General features: G+C 42.8%; 1 protein-coding gene across 2 annotated transcripts in view; it reads left to right on the plus strand.

Moving 5' to 3' along the window:
* VCL (vinculin) overlaps positions 1–19,746 on the plus strand; it is a 106,674-nt gene extending 86,928 nt beyond the window's left edge. Inside the window, exons 19-22 of one of the 2 annotated variants that reach the window (XM_083146200.1) lie at positions 467–703; positions 8,958–9,161; positions 9,436–9,540; positions 18,159–19,746. In XM_083146200.1, coding sequence (XP_083002326.1) covers positions 467–703; positions 8,958–9,161; positions 9,436–9,540; positions 18,159–18,305 — 693 coding nt within the window. In that variant the 3' untranslated portion in view covers positions 18,306–19,746. The remainder of the gene's footprint in view (positions 1–466; positions 704–8,957; positions 9,162–9,435; positions 9,541–18,158) is intronic. The other variant, XM_083146201.1, reaches the window with a different exon arrangement.
* The last annotated feature ends 5,910 nt before the right edge of the window (positions 19,747–25,656 follow it).

The raw sequence follows: 25,656 nt of genomic DNA on the forward strand, positions 1-25,656 counted from the left end.
AAGACTGACGTGGAATTGTACATAACAGAAACCTACTGAAATATATCTGCAAGGATACTCTGGTACAATCCGTAATTGTACTTAACCAGCATTAATGCCACGTATGAAGTGGCCAAACCAATCAGATAGAATGCGAATCTATGATTTTATGCTAAAAAGCCTATTTCCATTATTGATGTTTACTGTACATGGCACAGACGGCTTATAGCAAAGTGTTTCATTTTCTTTTACTTAAAGGGAAAAAAAAACTAATTGTTTTTATTTGCAGCCTTCACTACTACTTTTGTTGTGTAAAGTGCATATTGTAACATTTATGTTTCAGTTTAATGGTAAAGCTACTGCTGTTCTACACACAAAACAAACCTGGTTTGGCCTCAGGTGCAGTCAACCCTTTTGCCCTTCTGTCCCACCTCTGCTTCTGATACTAACCCTGTCCCCCTTTCTTTACCCCTCCCTGCCCTCCCAGTCACCCGGAAGCCCTGCTCCCGCTACCCCGCAGGGTAGAGAAGCTGTTGTGTCTGCGGTAGAGCAGGAGCGTGAGGAAGAGGAGGAGGAGGCGTCAGTGGAGTTTGCTCTCTCCTCTGACATTGAAGATGATTATGAGCCAGAGCTGCTCTTAGTGCCTGAGGGTCAGCCTGTTAACCAGTCAATGCTGGCCGCAGCTCAGTCACTGCATCGGGAAGCTACAAAATGGTCCAGTAAGGTATTCAATGGTTACAAAGTTTGCATCCTCCACCGTGCCATGTGCATCTCACCCCTGTCCCTCCATCCATGACACGGTTTGCGTCTGCGCCAAGCTGATAGTGTTGCTGAATGTCTTGTTTATACGTGCTGGCTTGTGTCTGTAAGCCCATGTATGGCTTCATCAATGGATATTGGCTTGCGTATGGATTTGATTACTGCATTCAGATGTGTTGGGTTAGTTGTACAATTATGATTATTTTGTGAATTTTTAGAGAACAGCCATTTACGCTGTCTAAATAAATGATCGCCTTGCTAGAGACACTAGCATAGAAAACTACCACTCAAATGCTTCATAAAAAATAATCACATAGGCAAAAACAGAGAGGATTAATCTAAAACTATTCCATTAAAACTTCATTTGTATTCTAATGTTTCTTTGTAGAATTGTATGATAGGTGTTTTTATGTGAACAAAGAAGGGCTGACGTATCGCCACTCCACTGGCGTTCTAGTGAGAAGTCCCTATGAGACAAAATAAATGTTTTAGAGCATTTATCTTCTTTTTAGTGTTCTTAAAAAGCTAGTTTTCGACTCCTTTTACAGAGCATTTAGATTATTGATCTTCAGACTTAAATTGTGTTTTATGTTGACTTTTTCCTAGTGTTCATTTAAAATTTTAATTTGTAAATAACGGAACCCTTTGCTGTTTACAGTGTTAATTAAGACCATTTTAGATTGGTTTCTCTGTAAATGATACTAAAAACCTTACATTGAACCTGATATTTTATGTTTTTAACTAGGACAAGGAAAAAGAGTATACTGCTTAAAAATGATATTCCGTACAGCGAGAAATATTTTAATGTTGCTCTTATTCAGTAGATGTCTCCTGGCCTTTTCTGCAGACCAGCCGCAAACTATTGAGGATATATAGTGGATTGAGAATATAAAATCTTCACCCAGTTGTAGGATCCTATTTGGATTATGAAATGACCTGTTGATGGTTCTATGTCAGAAGGGCAACCTTGTGTTCAGAGTACCTGTTGCCACTAGGTCCTAAAAAACCATGAAAGAAGCTAGAAGCAATGTAGGTTATGGGGGGAGGGCCAGTAGAGCGGAGGGGTCTTCTCCATGCATCTGTGCTGCCTGCTGCTCCCGCTGTTTCACAGTTTGTGAATAATGTTGGCTTACACAGAGAACAGACGCATGGCTTGGAATGGCAGTGTTATTCAAGGGTGATTGTGTTGTCTGTGAGAGTGCGTCATCTTGGATACCATTTTTAAGTAAAACATAAAATATTTCCCAACGGTTATTATGTTGAGCTTAAAAGGCAATAGGGTTCGTTTTCAAGGTAGTACAAATTAGACCATAGGCATAGGGTTTATGTTATAAGGTGAGTGTTAGCCCAAGGTGCTGGACATCGGCTGATCTATGGCGGTTTTTAAAGTGGCATTTACAAGGCAAAACAGAGATCAGCCAGCATCTTGCCCCGATGGCAAACTCTGACCCTATCGCATATGCCGCAATGTCTTTTTACACATACATTAATGAGAAACTAGGATTAGGTTAGTGCCACAAAGTCTGATTGCTTTGAGCAGGGCACAGGGTCAATCCATAAAGTGAGCTAGATATTTGCAATGAACGTTAAGTAAATTACTGCAGTTTCTGGTTCTTTGAAAGTCAGAAATATGAGCATATATGTAATTTGGCTTCTTTTTTCCCGCCTGCCTTTGATTCTGGCTTGCGAAAACACTGGGAGCCCTAAGCTTAGGAATATACCGGATGTGTTCCACTTTGTGGTGCACACCAATAATTACATGTATTTTACTGCATAGCTTTTATTGCACATGATCCTGGTTTGGCTGTCTATTTTGCAGGTTTGTAATGGTTTTTCCTCCTATTTCTTGTCCAGAATGCAACCATAGCCAACCTCTGACTGCATATGCTCTCCCCAGCTGCTGGTACTGCCTTCTTTATACGGTACCAGCGATACAAACAGGGTACACATATAGTAACAAAATAAGGGTAGCATATAGATAAATGGAAAGAGGAATAGAGGTGTGCTATAATAAATTACTACTCCGTGGCTATATACATACAATAATAAAAAATAAATTTTTTTTTTTAAAACAAATGGACATTTATTGAAGGTTTTCCAGAATATAGAAATTCATCCACATTTTCATATTCTTATGGATGCCACATATATCATGAATCCGTGGCCCAATGCGTTTCGTCCCTTAGGACTTCATCAGGGGCAATGAATCAATCCAAAAGTAATGTATCCTCTTACGTAATGCGTAAATGGAGGTATCCACTAGCTTAGTGGTGACTATTGCAGTAAACTACTGCAATGGTTGTGAAAAATAGTTAGGACCCCCTATTTAACAATTGGTCCAACAGAGCTTCAGTAGATATATTCAATGATAATTTGATAACATTCTTCTGTCCACAGTAAAAAAAAATAGCCTCTCAAAGTGGGATAAACTGTAGATCACAAGTTCCAGAGAGCCAGTGTCTATAGCATATAAATAAATAACCAAAAACAGGAAGAAATCTATAAAACCCTTTATGACAAAGAAAATGTACTGAGCGTGAATAAAGTGCTCATTCCCTATCTGATCCTTACTGTGTAACATTTTAGTCATTGTTTGCTCTTTTGGTTATTTTATTTTCTTTAAATGTCACTAATTGGATATAAAATTGTACCATACTTTACTTCTGAGACTTCGATTTTGCCATGGGCACAACAGACCTTTTCCCATTCAGTGTAACAGTGCTTCTATTATCAAATTTTATTTTTAAGATTGACTTTCCCCATAATTTTCTATATTTGTTTTTTAATAACATTTATTTGTTTCACAGTTATAATTTTGCAGAAAGCCATAAGGCCATATACTTCCTTTTCTACACTACGGCTCAACTAAATAGAAAAAGTCTTCCAATTTAAGTCACTATAAATATGAAATGCTAAATCATTCTTGATAGCCGTAGGTTTTCTTATGTATACCGTAACACAAACCTAGAATTTGTTGGCAGAGACTTCCGACAGCACGGAGAAAAGTATGGAGATAGGGGGACAATTAATATAAAATTATTTGAAATGATCAGGTGGGTATTACATGAAAATACAAATTCATTTAATTGTTCGCATAATAGAATACTACAATGTTAAAAAATATATAATTTATTTATTATTATTTTTTATTATTTTTTAACATTGTAGTATTCTATTATGCGAACAATTAAATGAATTTGTATTTTCATGTAATACCCACCTGATCATTTCAAATCATTTTATATTATTTATCCTTTTGAGCGCTCCACAAACCCTTTTTTTCTTTTTTACATATCCTGTTGTCATGGAACTGTGTGAGCAGCCTACCCAAAATAGCCCACCCCCCAAGCGCCTTTATCACCTAGGGTGATTCTCGTGTCCTAGATAAGGGGACAATGCCTGCTTCACACATGGTTTCATTGTATCAAATCTGGACCATTCTAGGTTTCTAGTGAGGAGGCACATTTGGTAATATCCTTGGATTTTCGGACGCCAATGGCCCTCTGTATATGTGTGATAGTAAATCAGTTCCACATTCAAACTATGCCCCCACTCCCACCCCAAACATGGGAGCATATGTTATAGAGTAGGAGTTTGTCGGACAACACCTGTATCCAACACCTGTGGCGAACTTGGAATTTACATATGCACCAAAATCTCTAATAAAAGTTTAAACCTCCAGAAACCATAATCAACTCCAGTATCATAATGAGCAAGGCTTGGCGGGTGTAAAGACTCTTGGGGAGTGACTTCAATTTAAGGATACCCAAAAGATTAAAATGGTCTAGCTCTCCTTAACCATACTTCTGAATGCATTTTGGCCAAGAGAAGAAAAACCAGCCTCAAATAGATGACTTGGGTCCCTAGTGAGATGATCCCCCTAGGGCAGGGCTGGGCAACACCAGCCCTACAGATGTTAATGAACTACACATCCCAGGATGCTTTGCATTAGTTTTGCTATGTGGCCATGCTGAAACTGATGCAAGGCATGCTGGGATGTGTAGTTCATCAACATCTGGAGGACCGCAATTGCCCAGCCCTGCCCTAGGGGCATTTCAGTTGAGACGCATGCTAGGTGAAGCCGTTCTAAACCCTGTGTTGGCATTTTAAAAGAAAGTCTGTAACAGAAGTAAGACTGGAATGATTACTACACCTAAAACAGATACTAGGTTAGAGAGCAGTTGGGTACACATTAGCTTTATCCTTCTGCACCCATTTTGCGATCACTCTGCAGATTGGGTTGAACCCTCCCGATTTAGATGAGTAGTGTTCACCCAGCTTAACTACCATATGCACTAAGCCAGAAATGGGTGGTTTTCTATGGGATATGAAGGTCAGCATATAAAATATGAAACCACACATGAGATGAGGCCTTCCGATCCCAGCCGCTGCAGAAGTGGTTAAAGCACTTTATCTGCGAACGCACCTGCATACATACCTATACGATAGTTTGTCCGACCACCCGATTGTATAGGTGTGTACCCAGCATTAGTTGTAATGCAATGCTGTAGATAGATAAGTCTACTCCAAACTGAAGATTCATTCTCCACAATAAAATGTATTGTACCAACTGCTGCTCCTTTGCATTGGGACCCTCTCTGGATAAGATTTTACCACTGAGAAAAGACCATGTACTGACTGCCTAGTACACCCTCCTCGCTCCTGCCTGACCCAGTCATGTTTCACATGGGCAGCAGCTGTATGTTCTGCTTTGTCTGATAATGGTCCTATATTTATTAGGATAATTGGGATCAGGGTAGATTTTAGGGTTATGGTAGTGATCAGTGGCGTAACTAGAAATTTTGCTCCCCCAAGCCAAATTACATTTCTGGCGCCCCCCTCTCTCCCCCTCCCCAGACATTGGCAATCACAGTAAAAAAAAACAAAAAAACTGTACCTCTCCATCCTCATTCCTACCTGCTGATCCCCCTCTCCATTGCCTGTACAACTCTCCATCCTCTGTCCTACCTGTACCACTCTGCCCCCTATCTCCCTGCATCTCCCCATACCTCTGTCCTTCCCTTTACCCTCTATCCCCCTTACACCTCTCCATACTCCTGTCCCCCTGCACCCCCCCCCCTCTCCATGTCTCCTTTTCACCACTCTGTCCCTCTTCTCCTGTCTATCCCCCTGTCCTCTCTGCACCCCTATATGGTACGCAAATAAAATATATATAGAAAATATTATAAAAATACTTTATGTAAATTATTTACCTAACTTGTTCAGGCAGACAGCAGGGCGGGGCTGGTGGCAGGTAGCTGAGAGGCAGTGGGGCGGGCAGAGGAGGTAAAGTGCCGCGCTAGTCCCTGCCTGTCTCATCCATATATATGCTGTATAGAGAGGCAGCCGCTGGAGAGCGAGCACTGTGTTGTGGGGGGGCTGCTCCCCCAGTGGATGCGGTCACAGCCGTCGGTGCAGTGAAGTTGCAGCCTGCGCTGGGAGTATCTGGCACAGGCACGCAGGCTGTAACTTCACTGAGCCGGCGGCTGTGACAGCGTCCATCGGGGGGAGCAGCCCCACCACACAGTGCTCGCTCTCCAGCGGCTGCCGCTCTATACAGCAAGCCGTGCACAGGGGGGAGCGGCAGCCACAACAGTGTAAGGACAGCGGGGCCGGCTGTGTGGAAGCCGGGGGAGTGCCAGGCAGGAAGAATGGGAGAGGAGCTCTCTGGCTGGCTGTGTGAGGATACTCATTGACCCGCCCCATGGGCAGGTCATGGGGCGGGTCAATGAGTGTCCCCACAGAGCCAGCCAGAGACGAAGAAGAACATAAGTTTAAGTATTGTGGGCTGCAGCTCTCAAAGAACTGCTGCCTACGGCCCCATGACCCTGCGCCCCGGGGGCGCCGGCTCCCCCCCGCCATCGCGGGGGCTGCGGAGCCGTAGCTACGCCACTGGTAGTGATGATGTGTGCTGGAAGATGGTACCGGTTAGTGTACTTATTACAAGGAGGAGGTGAGTTTGTATAAAGCGGGAGCACCAATGATCCAGTCACTTTCCCTGCTACTATGCCATTTTCAGACCATAGTCTTATAAATGCCCCTCATCTGTGATCGTCCTATTCATAGGATTGCTGCACTGACAGAGGCGGGACATTGATAACCCTTCTGCCGCTTTACAACATTGCAGCTGTAAAGAGCCACTTGATCATTGGGAAAGCTGTGCACCAGATATATAGATCTATTAAAGCGTTCATTACTTACTGATGACACCGAAACATTTTACATTTGCAGTTCTATTCTAATTAAGAAGTACCTAAGAATTTGTTTTCCATAGGATATTTGTCCATGTTTTCCGGTACTTGTGTATTATTACGGCACCCACGAAATCTGCCGAAAATCAGCCGCAAATCGCATGCAAAAATCTGGCGTGATTTAGCGACCGATTTTCCGCTATTTCCTGCCAATTTGCATGCTATTCTATCCTTGCACACCCCCACTATCCAAGTTAGCCCGAAGCATGGCGAGTGGACGCGTCCTTCCGACCTGTTCATACCCCCACTATCCACGTCGGAGTGGAGTTCATTTTATAAAGCGCAGCGAGCCACCGAGCCCGAAGCATGGCGAGCGATGCGGAAAACGATCCCAAAGTGTGTCAAGTGGACACGGATCACTTGACGTGTATTCCGCATCCCCTCCCGGGGCTCGCATCGCTTCGGGATCGTTTTCCGCGGCCCTCGCTACACTTCGGGCTTGGTGGCTCACCACGCTTTATAAAATCAACTCCACGCCGACAGTGGGGGTATGAACAGGTCGGGAGGACTTGGATAGTGGGGGTGTGCAAGGATGGAATAGCATGCAAATCGGCAGGAAATCACGGAAAATCGGCCGCGAAAACGTATGCGTATACGATTTAGATAAAATCGGGCTCCGTGATAATACACAAGTACCCTTTTTCCCTATGGAAAATATATGATCAGCTTACTGTATCCTGGGTACATGATGATGGATTTCTAATATGTGCTAACTGTTCTGCATTTGTGCAAGAGGTTACATTGAAGTTTTATGATGTAAGAGCTGTGTGGAGAGAAAGCAATTTGTCCTGTAAACTATTCTGCCTTTTCCTAGACTCAGACCAAAAAGGTTTATATTATAGTGGCCTTGAGTCCTCTTACATATGTATTAAACCTTACAAAAAGAGGTCCTGATAAGCGTTAAGAATGGACTACCGCTCCGTTTGAATTGTAATGTTTAATAGATGACCTATTTGCTTTCTTGGGTAGAAAATGCTTGCCCCATCTTTTGTGGGTGCTGAATGTAGAGCCGTGCTCTTTTTCACGCCCTCAGATTGCCTTACATTCAAGTGTGGAATTACTAACTGTTGCCATTAGTGCATGAAGGTATTGCTTTGTTTGATACTAACACAGTGTACAAATCTCCACACAGGTCAGCCTGGCAGGGTGGCACATGTAGGGTTGTTTGTACCATGTATCGAAGCCCATTCCATTTGAAAGATCTGTTTACAGCATCCTTAAACCTGCACACTTCACTTATACGTCTTTCTTGTTCCCCTCAATGTTATGTGTCACTGGCTTTTCAACTGTGACTCCTGGAAAGTCTGTTTCCCAGCATGCAGGTGTTTATAATCCTGCAAGCCTAAAGATCGTATTTCTTGTGTCTCTCATTGGTGTTTCTGTGGCAGAATTTCAGAAGCTTTTACATATTTTACAAAGAGTAATCATTATCAACAAATGTCCCACAATAATTGAGAAGAACAAACAGATTACGATCTGTTAATACATTTAACAGCATGAAATTACTGCCTAATGAATCAAAAGCATAACCTGTAAATGTATTTAGTTTTTCAGCCTCTAAGAGAAACACATGTTGCTAGAGTGATGTTTGTGGCCACCTGTGTTTTTACTAACCATAGTTACGTGGACCTAGTACATTTTTTGTAAACCACGTAGGAGGGAGAATGCATCAAGCATTCTAAGGAGTGGTAAAATGACCCATAACAACCAATCAGCGGCTACCTATCAATTTCTAGAATGTATATCTGATGTCTCTTTAAATTGGATTGGTTACAATTGGCAACTTTGCTTATCCACTCTTTAGAAGGCTTGATTGATCTCCTCTAGTTCTTAGAATTAAAGGCCCTAGATTTTATTCCTGAAGCTACCTTGCCACCATACAAAGATGTGAGTTATCCCAGGTAGCCGTTTAATTGGTTCTTTTCACTGATTCCTTACACCTCTCCCCCAACTTCTTCCCCATTGCAGGGTAACGACATCATTGCAGCCGCTAAGCGCATGGCTCTGCTCATGGCAGAGATGTCTCGGCTTGTGAGAGGAGGCAGCGGAAACAAGAGAGCGCTGATTCAGTGTGCCAAGGATATTGCTAAAGCTTCAGATGAGGTGACCAAATTGGCCAAAGAAGTGGCTAAACAGTGCACAGATAAGCGGATCCGTACTAACTTGCTACAGGTAAACAATGATTCCTTTTTTACAAAGTTTTTGTCATATCGACTTGTCTTTCTCTTGTTCTGACACTTAGGAGTGGCATTCTTTTTAAAACTAAATGCATGTCCATGAACATTTTGCATAAAACCAGAGAAAGCTAATTGTGTGAGAATCCGGATTCTTTACTCCTAAATGGATAAGGAACTGATGACCGATACAAATATTCTGCAGCATCTGTTTTTTGTATCAAAACTGTTAATTTAAAACTGTGCAGTTGTTAATGACATTTTCTCCACAGGTGTGTGAGCGGATCCCAACTATCAGCACCCAGCTCAAGATCCTCAGTACTGTCAAGGCAACTATGCTCGGAAGGACCAACATTAGTGATGAAGAGTCTGAGCAGGTAAGGTGGACAGAAGCCAGGCTTTAGGCAAAGGCTACGTTGAGTGATCATGATCTCCTAGGAAAGCACTTCACTTCTGTTGTACGTGATCCGGTAATACACAAGCAATGTCTAACCTCGCTGTCCTTGTTTCCAAGGTTCAGCCATTAAGGCAAACTAACAGTCCTGGTTCCTGGCATAGTCCTACTTGAGAAAAGGTTTTTTAATTAATGCTTGTTTTTTTTTTATATAACCACAACATTATTAAAACATGGACTGTGAAGATGTGTACAAATAGATAGGGATGGCTGCAGTTGGGGTGCTGATAAGAAGACTGAAAGCAGCCTCCCAATGATTAGAATCCTGATTAGGCCTGGGCAAGCCTAAGTCGTCTCTCCATCCTTAGTGCCCACCTTCCCCCCTCCCTCCCACACTGCTGACTAAACTTCGCACCTCCTCCCATGGCCTGACACAGAGTCCACAGCATGCGTACGATCAGGATGTCCACTTTAGGGATTCCGCTGCTGGCATTTATAGTGATGTTGGGATTCCGGGACCAGAATGCTAACCTCATTCTGTACATATTTGATCCATGGCTGATCAAGTCAATGCTCAAGGGTGCTATTAGGACTGAGATTGGGAAACACTGTTCTATGTAGTCCGTCTATGTCAATGAAGTATTGCTGCTATTAATTGCCTTGGATGAACTTCAGACAATACCCAACATGACCTTTAATTGGATAAATTAAAAAAATTTTATGGAGTTTAAAGATGATTCCAAGTAGGAGATGTCTGGCAATTTAACCACATCACAATTTTTCTCTTTCAATGGTCCTGGTGACACAGCTTGACATTGGGATGTAGGAGGGTCCGCAGGAGCCAGGCACCTATCCTAAAGCTTTTGGAGGGTAGGCTCCTCCCCACTGCATCCCAGACTCTTCAGTTCGTGTTAGGTGCCCACTGGAGTGGGTGCTATTCTAAAGGGCTGCTGGAGCAGCCGAAGGATTAAAGTTAGTTAGGGTTTTTATTATTTTATTAACTTTTACTCTAGCTAGGTAGGCACAGTGTGAGGATTCTCATTAGTGAATCCTCACACTGCTAGCACAGCAGGAGCTGACAGAAGCGCGTCCTGTCAGCTCGATGTGCACAGGGGAGACGCTGTCTGGCCTCCCTGTGCAGCGCTTACAGCTTCTTTTAAGAAGCTGCCTGGGCTCCGGAGCGCTCTGAAACCGGCTTCACGCTAGGTGGGGATCATGGGGGACAGGCGCTCCGTGATGGCGGCGGCCATTTTCTGCGGAGCTTACACACTGAGCTCCTATATGAGAGGACAGCAGTGTGTTACAGGCACGTTCCGAGTGGTCCCCAGCTGAGGGGGAGATACTGGTACTAGGAGATCCTACAATGGGAGCGGCTGTCTGGGGGTAGTTGGCGCCAAAAGCCACAGACCCCGCAGCAGCAGGGACTTGGTCTCTTCCCTCACTCTGTTTTGGCGCCATTCGGAACGCTTGCAGCGGAGCTGGCTTACAGATCCTGACAGAGTGATTGGATTTCCTGGGCATCGCTTTCCCCATTCTGAAGACTACAGACAGCTAAGTGATATATAATGCCTGTACATTTAATGTGCTGGGACTGTGTTATTGGAGAACATCATGTCTGGGCGGATCCGATACGTAATGCCAGCGGTCGGAATCCCGACACTGGAATCCCGACCGCCGAAATCCCGACATGGGGGGGACGTGGAGCGCCCCCCCCTTGCGGGCTCGCTGCGCTCGCTGGTTGTACACTGAAATTTGTCCCTGAGCAGATGGCCAAGGGGGGCGAACTACAGAGGGTAGTGCTATCAGAGCCTGTGTGGGCCAAGTCCCTGGGCAGGTCTGTTAATGCTTTGGCGCATTGCTGGACAGGCAGAGTGATGGGCTGGTAACTTCCTCTAGACCATTGCCATTCTCTCAGCAGTCCTCTGGCTCCTTGCCTCTGACCCAGACAGATCCTGACTTATACTGGTCATGCACGATACTGCTAAGGTAATCAGCAGGTTTAATTACTTGTTGGACAAGTTTGATTGGATTCTGTGGGGACCCCTAAAAGGTCTTATTCAGTACCATTGTTAGCTGCTGATGAGGAAGGAGAGTACACAGACATACCCTGGGATCAGGATGATGATTCTGAAGAGTCCTCAGCCTCAGGGGTGGAGGATTTGATTACTGCTGTTAAACAGGCATTGAATTTGTCTGTGGAGGATAAAACTCCTGCAAAGGGTGTTTTTAAGAGACAGCGTACAGAAATTGATACTTTCCCTGCAGATGAGGGTTTACAAGTTTATTGGAAGGGGCCTGAAAAACCCCTGATAAAAGGCTTCAGATGCCTAAAAGATATTTAAGCCTGTATCCCATGCCTGAGGCTCATGCAGACCTCTGGGAGAAAGTTCCAGTGGTAGATGCTTCTGTGGCACGTTTGTCAAAAGCCCCGTAGACAAAAAGCTGGAGGGTAACCTCAAGGCAATATTTGAAGGGGTGGGATACACCCTACGTCCTCTGATTGCTTCAGCCTGGGTCTCTAAGGCCATGATTGTGTGGGCCAATGATTTGTGCACTATGTTACACGCTGACCCTTGTCGGTTATTACTTGCGGAGAAGCTTAAAGCAGCTGCAGAGTATGTACTGAAAGCTGAGGAGGAAGCTCTCAAAATGGCTGCCAGAGTTTCCATAGTGTCTGTCAATGCCAGGAGAGTGCTCTGGCTTAAGGCTTGGGAGGCATATAACGAGTCTAAGAAGGCCTTAGAGGCATTAGCTTTTAAAGGAAAGCTGTTATTTGGTTCTGAACTGGAAGAGATTATTAAGCAGGCCACAGGTGGCGAAAGTACCTTCCTGCCAGACCCTGCAACCAAGCAGACATCAAGGTTTTCTGCTTTCAGGCCGTCCTTTCGGCTCTCCCCTAGAGGAGGTGCGTCCTTTCGAGGGCAGTCTTTTAGGGGAAGATTTCAGTCCTCCAGGGGCAAACCAAACCCCAAAGGAGAGGACAAACCCTCCGCATGACTGCCAGGGGTTTTGCCCGGCGGTGGTCTAGGTGGGGGGACGTCTGACACTGTTCAGAGATGCATGGGCACTGTTAGACCGGGATTCTTGGGTGTTAGAAATTATATCCCTGGGTTACAGAATTCCCTTCAAAGGTCTTCCGCCGAGAAGATTCATTCCCACACCACTACCAAAGGAGGCTCGGCTCCGTACGGCTCTTTTGGGAGCTGCTCACTCTCTTTTAGAGAAGGGCGTGGTAGTCCCGGTCCCCAGAGCGGAGTGGAAAAAAGGCCTTTATTCCAGTCTGTTTTTGGTGCCCAAACAAGACGGGTCTTTCAGACCGATATTAAACTTAAAGTCATTGAATATCCATTTGTGGGTAGACCATTTCAAAATGGAGTCTCTACGGTCAGTGCTGCTAAGCCTGGACCAGGGAGACTTTTTGGCGTCCATGGATGTCCAGGACGCATACCTTCATGTTCCCATCCACCCAGATTATCAGGCTCTATTGAGGTTTGCGATAGGAGACCTGCATTTGCGATTCCAGGCGTTGCCCTTCGGTCTGGCTACAGCGCCAGGGGTATTCACCAAAATAATGTCAGTAATGGCGGCGGTGCTTCGGCTGAGGGGAATCACGGTGATTCCAGATTTGGACAACCTGCTGTTCAAAGCGGAGTCAGCAGAAAAGCTAAAGAGTCACTTGGCAGAAGCCATCGGGTTTTTGCAGGCTCATGGCTGGCTTTTAAATTTACAAAAGTCTCAGTTGATGCCGTCACAGAGACTCCAATTCCTGGGAGTTGTTCTGGATACCCACCTACATCGGGTATTTCTACCAGAGGCAAAGGCCAGAGATCTGGCTGCCTTGGTCCAAGAGATCCTCGGGTCTCAGAGCACATCAGTATAGAGGTGCCTCAAACTGCTGGGGAAGATGGTGGTGTCTTTCGAGACGTTACAATTCGCCAGGTTCCACTCTCGAGTGTTCCAGTAGAACATTCTGACAGCCTGGTCAGGAAATACTCAGACCATGAAGTCAGAACAAATAGTGTTGTTGTCCCCAGAAACTCGATCCTCCCTGAAATGGTGTGGGGTCGGTCCCTACAGTCCTGGAACTGGCTGGTAGTCACTACCGACACCAGCCTCAGGGGCTGGGGGGCAGTAGTCCTGGAACTGCGTCTGCAGCGCTGGTGGACTTCGGAGGAGTCTGTCTTACCGATCAACATCTTGAAACTGAGAGCGGTGTGGAAGGTGATTTCTCTGGCGGGAGAAAGACTGCTAGGGCTCCCTTTAAGGATTCAGACCGACAACGACACAGCTGTGGCATATCTGAATCACCAGGGAGGCACACGCAGCAAACTGGCTATGTGGGAGGTGTCCCGGATCTTCTGCTGGGCAGAACAGAATGTTCCAGCGTTATCAGCGATATTTATACCAGGAGTGGAGAATATAGAGGCCGACCTTCTGAGCAGGGAGGAGCTGAGGGAAGGAGAATGGAGCCTGAACCTACAAGTATTTCATCAGATTACTCTGAAATGGGGAACTCCGGAGGTGGACCGGAGGGCAAATCCAGGTTCAACCATCAGGTACCCAGGTTCTATGCCAGGACGAGGGATCCACGGGCAGAAGCAGTGGATGCTATGACCATCCCCTGGGAGGGGAATTTTCTTTATGCTTTTCCACCAGTGCCAATGCTGGCAAGAGTTTTGAAAAAGATACAGGCCCAGGCAATCCCGGTGATTTTAGGGCCCCAGATTGGCAAAGGAGGTCCTGGTTCTTGAGGCTTCAGAGATTGTCTGTGGACTCGTGGCGTCTACCTCTGAGGTCAGACCTTCTAAACCAAGGACCGTTCAACCATCTGGATTCAGTTCGGTTAAATTTGACGGCTTGGCTGTTGAAACCGCCATCTTGAAGAGCAAAGGGTTCTCAGAGGCTGTGGTTAACACTATGATTAAGGCTAGAAAGTCAGTGTCTTCTGCAAATTATTATAGGGTCTGGAAGACCTATATTCGGTGGTGTGAGAGGCAGAAGTCACACACATCACGATTTAGATTGGCTAAATTGCTGGAATTTTTGCAGGATGGTTTTTCCTAGGTGTTAAGCCTTCAGTCACTCAAAGTGCAGATCTCGGCCTTGTCAATTTATTTCCAAAGAAGGATAGCATTGTTACCGGAAGTACAGACCTTCCTACAGGGGGTTTCTCGATTGAAACTTCCCTACAAGCAACCAGTAGCACCATGGGATTTATCTCTGTTCTGGAGTGTCTTCAAAAGGCGCCTTTTGAGCCGTTAGGGTCGGCTGACCTTAAATTCCTTACATGGAAACTGGTATTTTTGTTGGCAGTGGCGTCAGCATAAAGAGTATCGGAGTTGGGAGCATTGTCCTGCAAGTCTCCCTTCCTTATAATTCATGATGATAGGGCTGTCCCCCAATTTTTACCAAAAGTAGTCTCTGCTTTTCATCTAAATCAGGAGATAGTTCTGCCTGTGTTTCAACCCCCTGAGGGTTCAAGGAAAAGGGACAAATTGAGGAATTTGGATGTTGTGCGCGCCTTGCGCATTTATGTGGACAGAGTAAAGAGTGTTAGGAAGACTGATACTTTGTTAGTTTTGTATGATGTACACAAAATTGGTTGGCCTGCTTCTAAGCAGACCATTGCTAGGTGGTTGCGTTCTGTAATTGCTTTTGCATATACTAAAGTTGGTAGGCCTGTGCCGGCCAGGATTAATGCGCATACCACCAGGTCAGTCGCCACCTCTTGGGTGGTTCGACATGGGGCAACAGCTGAGCAGGTTTGCAGGGCTGCCACTTGGTCATCTGTTCATACTTATGCCAAATTCTATAGGTTTCATGAGTTTGTGTCGGAGGACGCATCATTCGGGCGAGCAGTGATGAGAGCTGCAGACCTGAGCGTACCCACCCAAAGGACCGGCTCTGGAACGTCCCAATGTCAAGCTGTGTCACCAGGACCATTGAAAGAGAAAAAGGGATTTTTGTAAGAACTTACCGTTAGAATCCCTTTCTCTGATATGGTCCTGGTGACACAGCGATCCCTCCCTTACGCTCAGTAAGTATGCCAAGTTCATGATGTTTCATGTTATATATGGTTGAGAAGTTATTTTAAAATTGTGCATATAATATGTGCAGGCGTTTGTACCGAGTTAATGTATTCCAGTGGCTTTGAAAGATTGAACTGAAGAGTCTGGGATGCAGTAGGGGAGGAGCCTACCCTCCAAATGCTTTAGGATAGGTGCCTGGCTCCTGCGGACCCTCCTACATCCCAATGTCAAGCTGTGTCACCAGGACCATATCAGAGAAAGGGATTCGAAAGGTAAGTTCTTACAAAAATCCATTTTTTTTTTCAATTTGTTTTGCGAAGATTAAAATTTTATGTTTTAGATTCAGATATGTCAATATGTAATTGTGGTGTGTAATGTAGCAAACTCCATACAGATAAACTGATCTAACCATTCATAAGAATAAGTTTGCTCATGGTACTGTTGCCTGCTTGTAAGATCTGTGATCATTTTTGGCTTGATGAATTGTTAATAATACCCCTTTCAGACATACGCGAAAATCCCGGGTTTTTTCACATGAACGCGCCCAAACCCGGGACTAGTGTATGTCTGAAAGGGTATACCCGGGATTTCACTCCCGGATACTGAGCACCTGCAATTGACCAGGGTTTTTCCCGGGATTTAACTCCCGGGTATAATACCCGGCTTATGTCTGAATGGGTTTACCCGGGTTTTTCAGTTTTAAACATGTGATGTTGCTATTTTTTGCTGCCGGGGCGTGTCCCATTTTAATGATGAAACACTGAAATGCTTGAAAAGCCTGGCTTATGTGTGAAAGGGGTATACCCGGGTATTTCCTGGATTTGAGGTGTAGTGTGAAAGGGGGTCTGTTACTAAAATCCTGGGAGTGACCTGGGTTGAAAATCCCGGGTAAACCTGGCCAAAATCCCGGGTAGTATGTCTAAAAGGGGTATAAGAGGCATTTTTTGTAGATAACATTTTCTTGCATTACTAAGATACTAAGGAAGTATCCAATTAGTCATGAAGAAACATCAGGTGTGAAAAAAGGGTGGTTATTTTGTTTGGTCTATCTAATTAGTCATCAGAAGACTAAAAAAAGTTTACTCCTGAAACCACACATTGTAATGGCCCCCACACACAGCACAATTTTCAGGCACTTTCTGAGCGATTTTACTAAATCGCTCAGAAAATGCCTGAAAATGCATGTAAATCGCTGTGTATATAGCCCACACAGCGATTTACATGCGCGCCCCCGCCGTTCTGAATCTGCACAAGATTCAGAATGGCCCGGTCAGTCAATTCATAACAGTCGCTCAGAAGCTCCTGCTCATCTCCCGCATGTGTGGCGCGGGGATGAGCAGGGCCATCTGAGCGACTGTCATGCCGGTGACTGTGACTGTCAAGCCCCGCTGCCACCGACCTGGAAGCCCCGCCGCCCCCGCCTGGAAGCCCCGCCGCCGCCTGGAAGCCCCGCCGCCGCCGCCGCCTGGAAGCCCCGCTGCCGCCGCCTGGAAGCCCCGCCGCCTGGAAGCCTCGCCGCCGGAGCCCAGCAGAGACGCTTCCTGGACCTGCCGGGTGCCGCGCCCGCCCTCTGCAGTCAGATGGAAGCTGCAGTGAGAGGACGCGACGCTGGAAGACAACGGAGTTGGTAAGTATATTCTTTTTTTTTTTTTTTACACTGTGCCACCAACGGTTGAGGGGAGAGGGGGATGCCACACTATACCACCAACGATTAAACTTTTTATATGGGGGACTAAAACTATTAAACTGTGTATGCATATATATATATATACTGTGTGTGTGTATATATATATATATATATATATATATATATATATATATATATATATATATATATATATATATATATATATATATATATATATATATATATATATATATATATATATAGCGCAGTCTGGGCAGGCACATCCAGAGTAGCCAGCTGCACAATGTCCAGTCGTGACAGATTTGAGATCTCCCGTGCTGAATCTCCCAATTTGAATCTCTGACACAAATCTCTCTGTATGTGGCTCATTGTCTGAAATGAGCCAATTAGTGAAATCTCTTGTGCTGAATCTCCCGTTATGTATCTCTGGCACACATCTCTGCGTATGTAGGGCCCTTAAGTGAAACGTGTGCATTCAGACACCACAGCCCCCTTTTTGTTTTAAGGCAGGGCTGCTTTTTGGGGATTTGGTTTTGCCTAACTGTGGCAGGTGAAATTTAATAGGATGAGACATTCAGAAAGTGAGAGACTTGGAAAGAAATCTCCAGGTTTTTTGTGAAGTTGCAATCGTTTACACGTCAGAATCAAACTGGTTTTGCAGTGTAAATGATTGCCGCTGTTAAAAAACCTGGAGATTTTTTACCAATTCTCTCACTTTCTGAATCTCTCATCCTATTAAATTCCCCCATTATGTCTAAGCTGGTTTATTGGGGCTAATTGGATAGACCCTAGAGGGCTATTTTTTTACCACGGGTAATTGGTTACCCCTAAATAGCATAATAAATCTGTGAGACGTGTGCTGTCCTTTGCCCATTTATTATTACGTATATATTCAAATTCACCTATTCTCATCTTCTGTCTCAGGCAACAGAAATGCTTGTCCATAATGCACAGAACTTGATGCAGTCAGTTAAAGAGACTGTGAGGGAGGCTGAAGCCGCATCAATCAAGATCCGGACAGATGCTGGATTCACGCTGCGTTGGGCCCGTAAAACTCCATGGTACCAGTAACTCTCCCTATGTAGGATCCAAGATAACCAACCTGCTACTGTAAAAAGCACACTAATGCATTGTAACCACACAAACTGATGAGGAATTTAGTTTACATATGAGCCTACAGATATTACCTTTTTTTTGTTCTTTTTTCATCAAGCCATGTCTAGCATTTTAGGCTTTTCCATCAGTAAGTTGCTTAACTCACCATTTCATTATTTTTATAGACTCCAGACTACATATTTTCCCCAAAGTGCATTTATTAACATGGAGTGACCCTTGCGTTGTACTTGCTCTGGGAGAGACCAGTCCATGTGTAATATACCAGTTCTCATTGTACTCATTATCCTTTGTGACATATCACCTGCTAACAGCACTGCTGCCATATATTTCTTAACACTGCCTACAATGATAGCAGTGCACACATAGAACACTAAACTTCTATTTATCTACTATGTCTTCAGTTTGGTGGTATATGTATCTTAGACCTGTGCTGTTCGCAACTATTACTGAAGTGTCCTTTTAAGCAGGAGAGCTGAGCAGGGATATGAATGTATATCAGCACTTCTACCTTTTCGTGTGATGCAATGCCAGTATTGATGGTCTGATACTATCGCTGGCGATCAACTGCTTCCATAACACAATGGTAGATGTCTACTTAAACATTGCAATATTATTAGTCTGTGGTTATCATGGCACTGGTCTTCAGAGTTCACCGATTTTGGGATGTACTTAAATTATATAGGAATGGTTTAAAGGATAAAAGGTTTTGATTGTCCAATAAACACTTTTGTAGGTAGTATAACATGAATTCTGTAGCAGCATGTAATGGGCTTTGGTAACAAAGGCTCCCAATCTGTTGGGGTTGGGAGTTTTGTCCATATTTACCATACCGTGTTGGCCCAAGCATATGAATGTTTAGTTCAGCTCTTCATGAACTATTGATGCAATTTGCCTTCTACTTCCTGCTCTTCCACCTAACTATTTAGGTGTTGTGTACACAACACGTTGAATGCCGCGGAACTGTCTTGAAAATGAGAACAGGACATTGGCTAGAGACTATTTACAGCCGTGGTTGGGCTATAGAGCCACCTTTTACCTCCTAGCCAACTCTTGTGCATGGTTCCAGTTTACACTGTGCAAATGTAAAAAAAAATTTTCATTTGAATGGAAAATGCCATATTGCCTTTAAACTCATGCTAACTTAGAGCAATTAAGTGAAAACAAGACTGTTACTTCTTGGGTGCGTTTCTTACATATGTTATAGCGGCTAGATACTGTACAACCTAGCAGAGGTTTCTACCCTTCACTTTGCTAAGGGTGCCCTTCATGGGGTGAAGAAACCTGGTTCTTGCCATAAGTCCTGGGACAAATTGTGTAAGTTACCTGTACATTGAAGTTCTAATCCACCTGTATTTTTGTCTTTCACTACAAACCAATAAACAATTTATATACTGAATACCTAAGTGTTTGCTGTACTTCTTGGATCCTGCAAAAAGGGTGGGAGGTTTTACGATCACTATGTGCAATGTTGTCTGGAAAATATCAAATGTACGCAACAATGCAATAGCGTCTTCATAACGGCTGTATGCACATACATACATAGTGGTCCTCGCGCCAGGGCAATGGTTCATTTCAACAATAAAATAGCAATGGAAGTCGCATGACACCAAGGACCAAATGTAATGGGGTGTAAGCATCAGAAAGTGAGAGATTTCCCCCCCCCCCCCCATTTTTCTTTTAAAGTGGTAATCATTTACACTGCAAAACCAGTTTGATTTTTGCCATGTAAATGATTGCCGTTTAAAAAATTTGGAAACCTCTCCCAAAAATCTCACATTCGGATTCTCACATTTGGCCCCAGTTTTGGGGAGAGCGGAAAATTCACACAAATTGTAATTGTGTATAATGGAGAAAGAGAAGGAAAACATGTGGTGTCACACTTTCTGTTGTGGAACTACACATCCCAGCATGCCCTGCCACATTTTGTATAATGGATTGCTAAAACTGTGGCAGGGCAGTCTGGGATGTGATGTTCCACTAATAATTTTTCAGATTTAGAGGGCGAGTCAATGCAAACGGATACTGAACATCACTGCAATAGTCCTATGTGCACATATACCTTTCGTGGTGGTACTCCCGACTTTTCCTGCACACCCCTTTTGTTGGTGGCTGCCATTTTGGAGCTGTATCTTTTGAATTCCTCCCTAAGTTTCTATACCCAGCTGCACACACAACTGTCTATTTGGCCCTCTGCTCAGTATGAAGTTTCCGTCCTCCCTGAGCTTGCTTTTGGAAACCTATGATTATCTATTGTGGTTTTCTGGAGGAACAGTGATCCATTTGAACAATATTTATATTTTAAGATGAAATATTTTGAACACAATATATACAGATCACTTTATATTGCACAGTAAACAGAAAATGTAAAATAAGAGTTTTGGATTGACTGAACAGTATATGGCGCTATGCAGCCCTGATGTTCCCAGTCCCTTTAAGTGTCACCCACACTTACAGAAACATATGTACAAGGAAAAGATAGGAACTGGTATACAATACGGCGCAACAGGGAAGTGCTTGAACATATGATGGAGTGTGGTCCTCCTTATCCTGACATATGATTCCACTTTGGTTCGGTGTCCACTTCAAATGGATCGATACTCGTGATGAAGAAATAAAGTGAAAAAGGAAAAAATTACTTCTTTGTGTCCTTTGATATTACAATTATTAATAATGTGTTGAAAAAGTGATTTCTTTATGGTAAGCGTACCAAACTCACGTAAAGGTAAGTTGGTGTGAAGCACATCAAGGTTTCTTTAGTGTTATATCTTGTATTTTCTTAAAATGAATGTGACTCTTTCGATGGACTCCGAAGAGAAGAAAAAGAGAAAAAATGCAATTTGTGTAGAGGTGACGTGAATAACGTGTAAAAGACAATTTGTGAGGAGCTAGCTTAGCGTACCTCACTCACCAAAAGTGAAAAAGGTATACATATATAAAGGTTTCTTTTTAGATTTGAAATGTGGGCGTACCCCAACTCACAGGAATGTAGATGGCGTCAATCTCATAAAGGTATCTTTCCTTGTTCTTTTCTTTATATATGTCGTCGTGGTTTGTTTCCAATTTGTCTCGGAGAAAAACCAGATGTACCATATATCAGAATATATACCAATGTTTTTGAGACAGGAAAGTGGGGGTGATGAGAACAATATATAGAAAATATTGTTTATCACTCTTTAGCCAATTTTAAGCTCAAGCAAAATTTATAGGTCAAAATGTATATAAAAGGAGAGAAGGTGGGCGTACCCCAACTCACACTTGTGTGTCGGGTAGTCCACTCATAAAAGTTTCTTTTGATTTTTCCAGAGATTTGGAACCTCACAGCATTTTCATCAAATTTGCTCCCAGATACATGCAAGACAAAGCGTATATCCTATATGTAGATATCCCCTTTACATATGGGTTAGATATAGGATAAACCATATGCTCATGGCGTACCTTACTCACCACTTTAGGTGGCGGCACGAAGCCTATAACGGTTTCTTTCAAATGGAGGTGCACAGGAAAAAACGCCTTATTCTTATATACAGTATTTCTCCAAGATCAACCAGGTATTGAAAAGGTAAAAAAGACTTTTATTCCAAGATATCCATAAAAAACAACTGAGACCCACCACGGGTGTCAAGCAGCAAAACAATGAGTCCAAAAAATAAATAAAAATAAAAAACAAAAAAACACCATCAGGTGTAAAAACAGTACAAGTTAAAAACGATACATACATCCAAGGTGTGATGGCTGTTCACTCCTCTCCAGTGGCATCACATGATTGGTGGGGGCATACTTGAGGCCTTTCTGTAATAAGCCCATTTCTTCTGTAGAAGGCGTATATGAACTGAGATTGAATATCTTAGTGGTTGATAGTTCTTTGGTTATTTGGTCTATATTAGACAAGGGGATTTTGGTTTTACTTTTTTTCGGTCTTTTTTTAGTTCTTTTTTGAGGTTTTTTCAAACCTCCTCTTTTACCTCTGTAAGGTCTATTTACCGATTCGTGGAGTACATGTGGTCCCTCTCTAAAAAAGGTGACTGAGATTTTTCGTACCTTTCAGGCGTGTCAAAGTTATAGTCTTCTAATGGGGAAAATCGATTTTCTGTAGTGAATTTATCAGGGGTTTTGTGGTGTTTTTCATTTCTCCTTCTATAGGGTTTGGGAGGTATTCTCCATTCTGGTGTTTTGTTTGCCCTGAAATGTCTTCTATCTCTTTCTCCTGAGTGTTCCCTTCTCCTATTTCGTTCATAATTTCTCGGTGAAGGAGACCTGTGAGTTCGGTAGTTATTGTATTGGTTTCTATTAGGTTCCCTTCGATAGTTCCTAATTGGAGCTTGATATATGGGAGCGGAATATTTCTTTTTTTCATATTTTTGAGGGGCTCTGTCTTTCCTTACTTGATGGCTACTTTCTGGGATTGGAAGGGAGGCTATCTCTTTATCTCTTTTGAATTTTTTTACTTTTCTTTGAATGAGGACTCTTTCTGTCTTTTTTACATTATATTCTATGGAATTTTCAAGCTCCTTGAAGCCTTCATTTTTGGAGTATGGTTGGGCTAAGGATTTATACATCTTTATTTCCCCCTCTATTTTATTGAGCTCCTGCTTCCTTTCTTTGATAATCAACTCCATCAGTTTTATTGAACAATTTTCAATAATTAAATCCCACTGTTCTTTGAACTCCTCACTCGCCGATGAAAAAGTGGAGATTTTGTTAATCTTGAGCCCTTTTGGGATAATTTTGTTAGTTAAATATTTTTCGAGAGTGACAATCTCCCACCATATTTTACTTTCACGCAGTAGTAAAGTTTCTAGTTTGGCCATGATGCCCTCTAAATCCTCATCTATTAGTTCAGTTTCTTCTGAATTATCTAGGAAGACTTTTTCTAGATGAGATGATCGATGTTCTCTAAAAGAAAACATGGTGATGGGTGCTGCCTAATATAGTCCTGTCTAAGTGAATGGAACGATAAAACAAGAGTTTTGGATTGACTGAACAGTATATGGCGCTATGCAGCCCTGATGTTCCCAGTCCCTTTAAGTGTCACCCACACTTACAGAAACATATGTACAAGGAAAAGATAGGAACTGGTATACAATACGGCGCAACAGGGAAGTGCTTGAACATATGATGGAGTGTGGTCCTCCTTATCCTGACATATGATTCCACTTTGGTTCGGTGTCCACTTCAAATGGATCGATACTCGTGATGAAGAAATAAAGTGAAAAAGGAAAAAATTACTTCTTTGTGTCCTTTGATATTACAATTATTAATAATGTGTTGAAAAAGTGATTTCTTTATGGTAAGCGTACCAAACTCACGTAAAGGTAAGTTGGTGTGAAGCACATCAAGGTTTCTTTAGTGTTATATCTTGTATTTTCTTAAAATGAATGTGACTCTTTCGATGGACTCCGAAGAGAAGAAAAAGAGAAAAAATGCAATTTGTGTAGAGGTGACGTGAATAACGTGTAAAAGACAATTTGTGAGGAGCTAGCTTAGCGTACCTCACTCACCAAAAGTGAAAAAGGTATACATATATAAAGGTTTCTTTTTAGATTTGAAATGTGGGCGTACCCCAACTCACAGGAATGTAGATGGCGTCAATCTCATAAAGGTATCTTTCCTTGTTCTTTTCTTTATATATGTCGTCGTGGTTTGTTTCCAATTTGTCTCGGAGAAAAACCAGATGTACCATATATCAGAATATATACCAATGTTTTTGAGACAGGAAAGTGGGGGTGATGAGAACAATATATAGAAAATATTGTTTATCACTCTTTAGCCAATTTTAAGCTCAAGCAAAATTTATAGGTCAAAATGTATATAAAAGGAGAGAAGGTGGGCGTACCCCAACTCACACTTGTGTGTCGGGTAGTCCACTCATAAAAGTTTCTTTGATTTTTCCAGAGATTTGGAACCTCACAGCATTTTCATCAAATTTGCTCCCAGATACATGCAAGACAAAGCGTATATCCTATATGTAGATATCCCCTTTACATATGGGTTAGATATAGGATAAACCATATGCTCATGGCGTACCTTACTCACCACTTTAGGTGGCGGCACGAAGCCTATAACGGTTTCTTTCAAATGGAGGTGCACAGGAAAAAACGCCTTATTCTTATATACAGTATTTCTCCAAGATCAACCAGGTATTGAAAAGGTAAAAAAGACTTTTATTCCAAGATATCCATAAAAAACAACTGAGACCCACCACGGGTGTCAAGCAGCAAAACAATGAGTCCAAAAAATAAATAAAAATAAAAAACAAAAAAACACCATCAGGTGTAAAAACAGTACAAGTTAAAAACGATACATACATCCAAGGTGTGATGGCTGTTCACTCCTCTCCAGTGGCATCACATGATTGGTGGGGGCATACTTGAGGCCTTTCTGTAATAAGCCCATTTCTTCTGTAGAAGGCGTATATGAACTGAGATTGAATATCTTAGTGGTTGATAGTTCTTTGGTTATTTGGTCTATATTAGACAAGGGGATTTTGGTTTTACTTTTTTTCGGTCTTTTTTTAGTTCTTTTTTGAGGTTTTTTCAAACCTCCTCTTTTACCTCTGTAAGGTCTATTTACCGATTCGTGGAGTACATGTGGTCCCTCTCTAAAAAAGGTGACTGAGATTTTTCGTACCTTTCAGGCGTGTCAAAGTTATAGTCTTCTAATGGGGAAAATCGATTTTCTGTAGTGAATTTATCAGGGGTTTTGTGGTGTTTTTCATTTCTCCTTCTATAGGGTTTGGGAGGTATTCTCCATTCTGGTGTTTTGTTTGCCCTGAAATGTCTTCTATCTCTTTCTCCTGAGTGTTCCCTTCTCCTATTTCGTTCATAATTTCTCGGTGAAGGAGACCTGTGAGTTCGGTAGTTATTGTATTGGTTTCTATTAGGTTCCCTTCGATAGTTCCTAATTGGAGCTTGATATATGGGAGCGGAATATTTCTTTTTTTCATATTTTTGAGGGGCTCTGTCTTTCCTTACTTGATGGCTACTTTCTGGGATTGGAAGGGAGGCTATCTCTTTATCTCTTTTGAATTTTTTTACTTTTCTTTGAATGAGGACTCTTTCTGTCTTTTTTACATTATATTCTATGGAATTTTCAAGCTCCTTGAAGCCTTCATTTTTGGAGTATGGTTGGGCTAAGGATTTATACATCTTTATTTCCCCCTCTATTTTATTGAGCTCCTGCTTCCTTTCTTTGATAATCAACTCCATCAGTTTTATTGAACAATTTTCAATAATTAAATCCCACTGTTCTTTGAACTCCTCACTCGCCGATGAAAAGGTGGAGATTTTGTTAATCTTGAGCCCTTTTG

The sequence above is a fragment of the Crinia signifera genome, chromosome 6 (assembly GCF_055691185.1).
Source record: "Crinia signifera chromosome 6, ASM5569118v1, whole genome shotgun sequence".
NCBI lineage: Eukaryota > Metazoa > Chordata > Amphibia > Anura > Myobatrachidae > Crinia > Crinia signifera.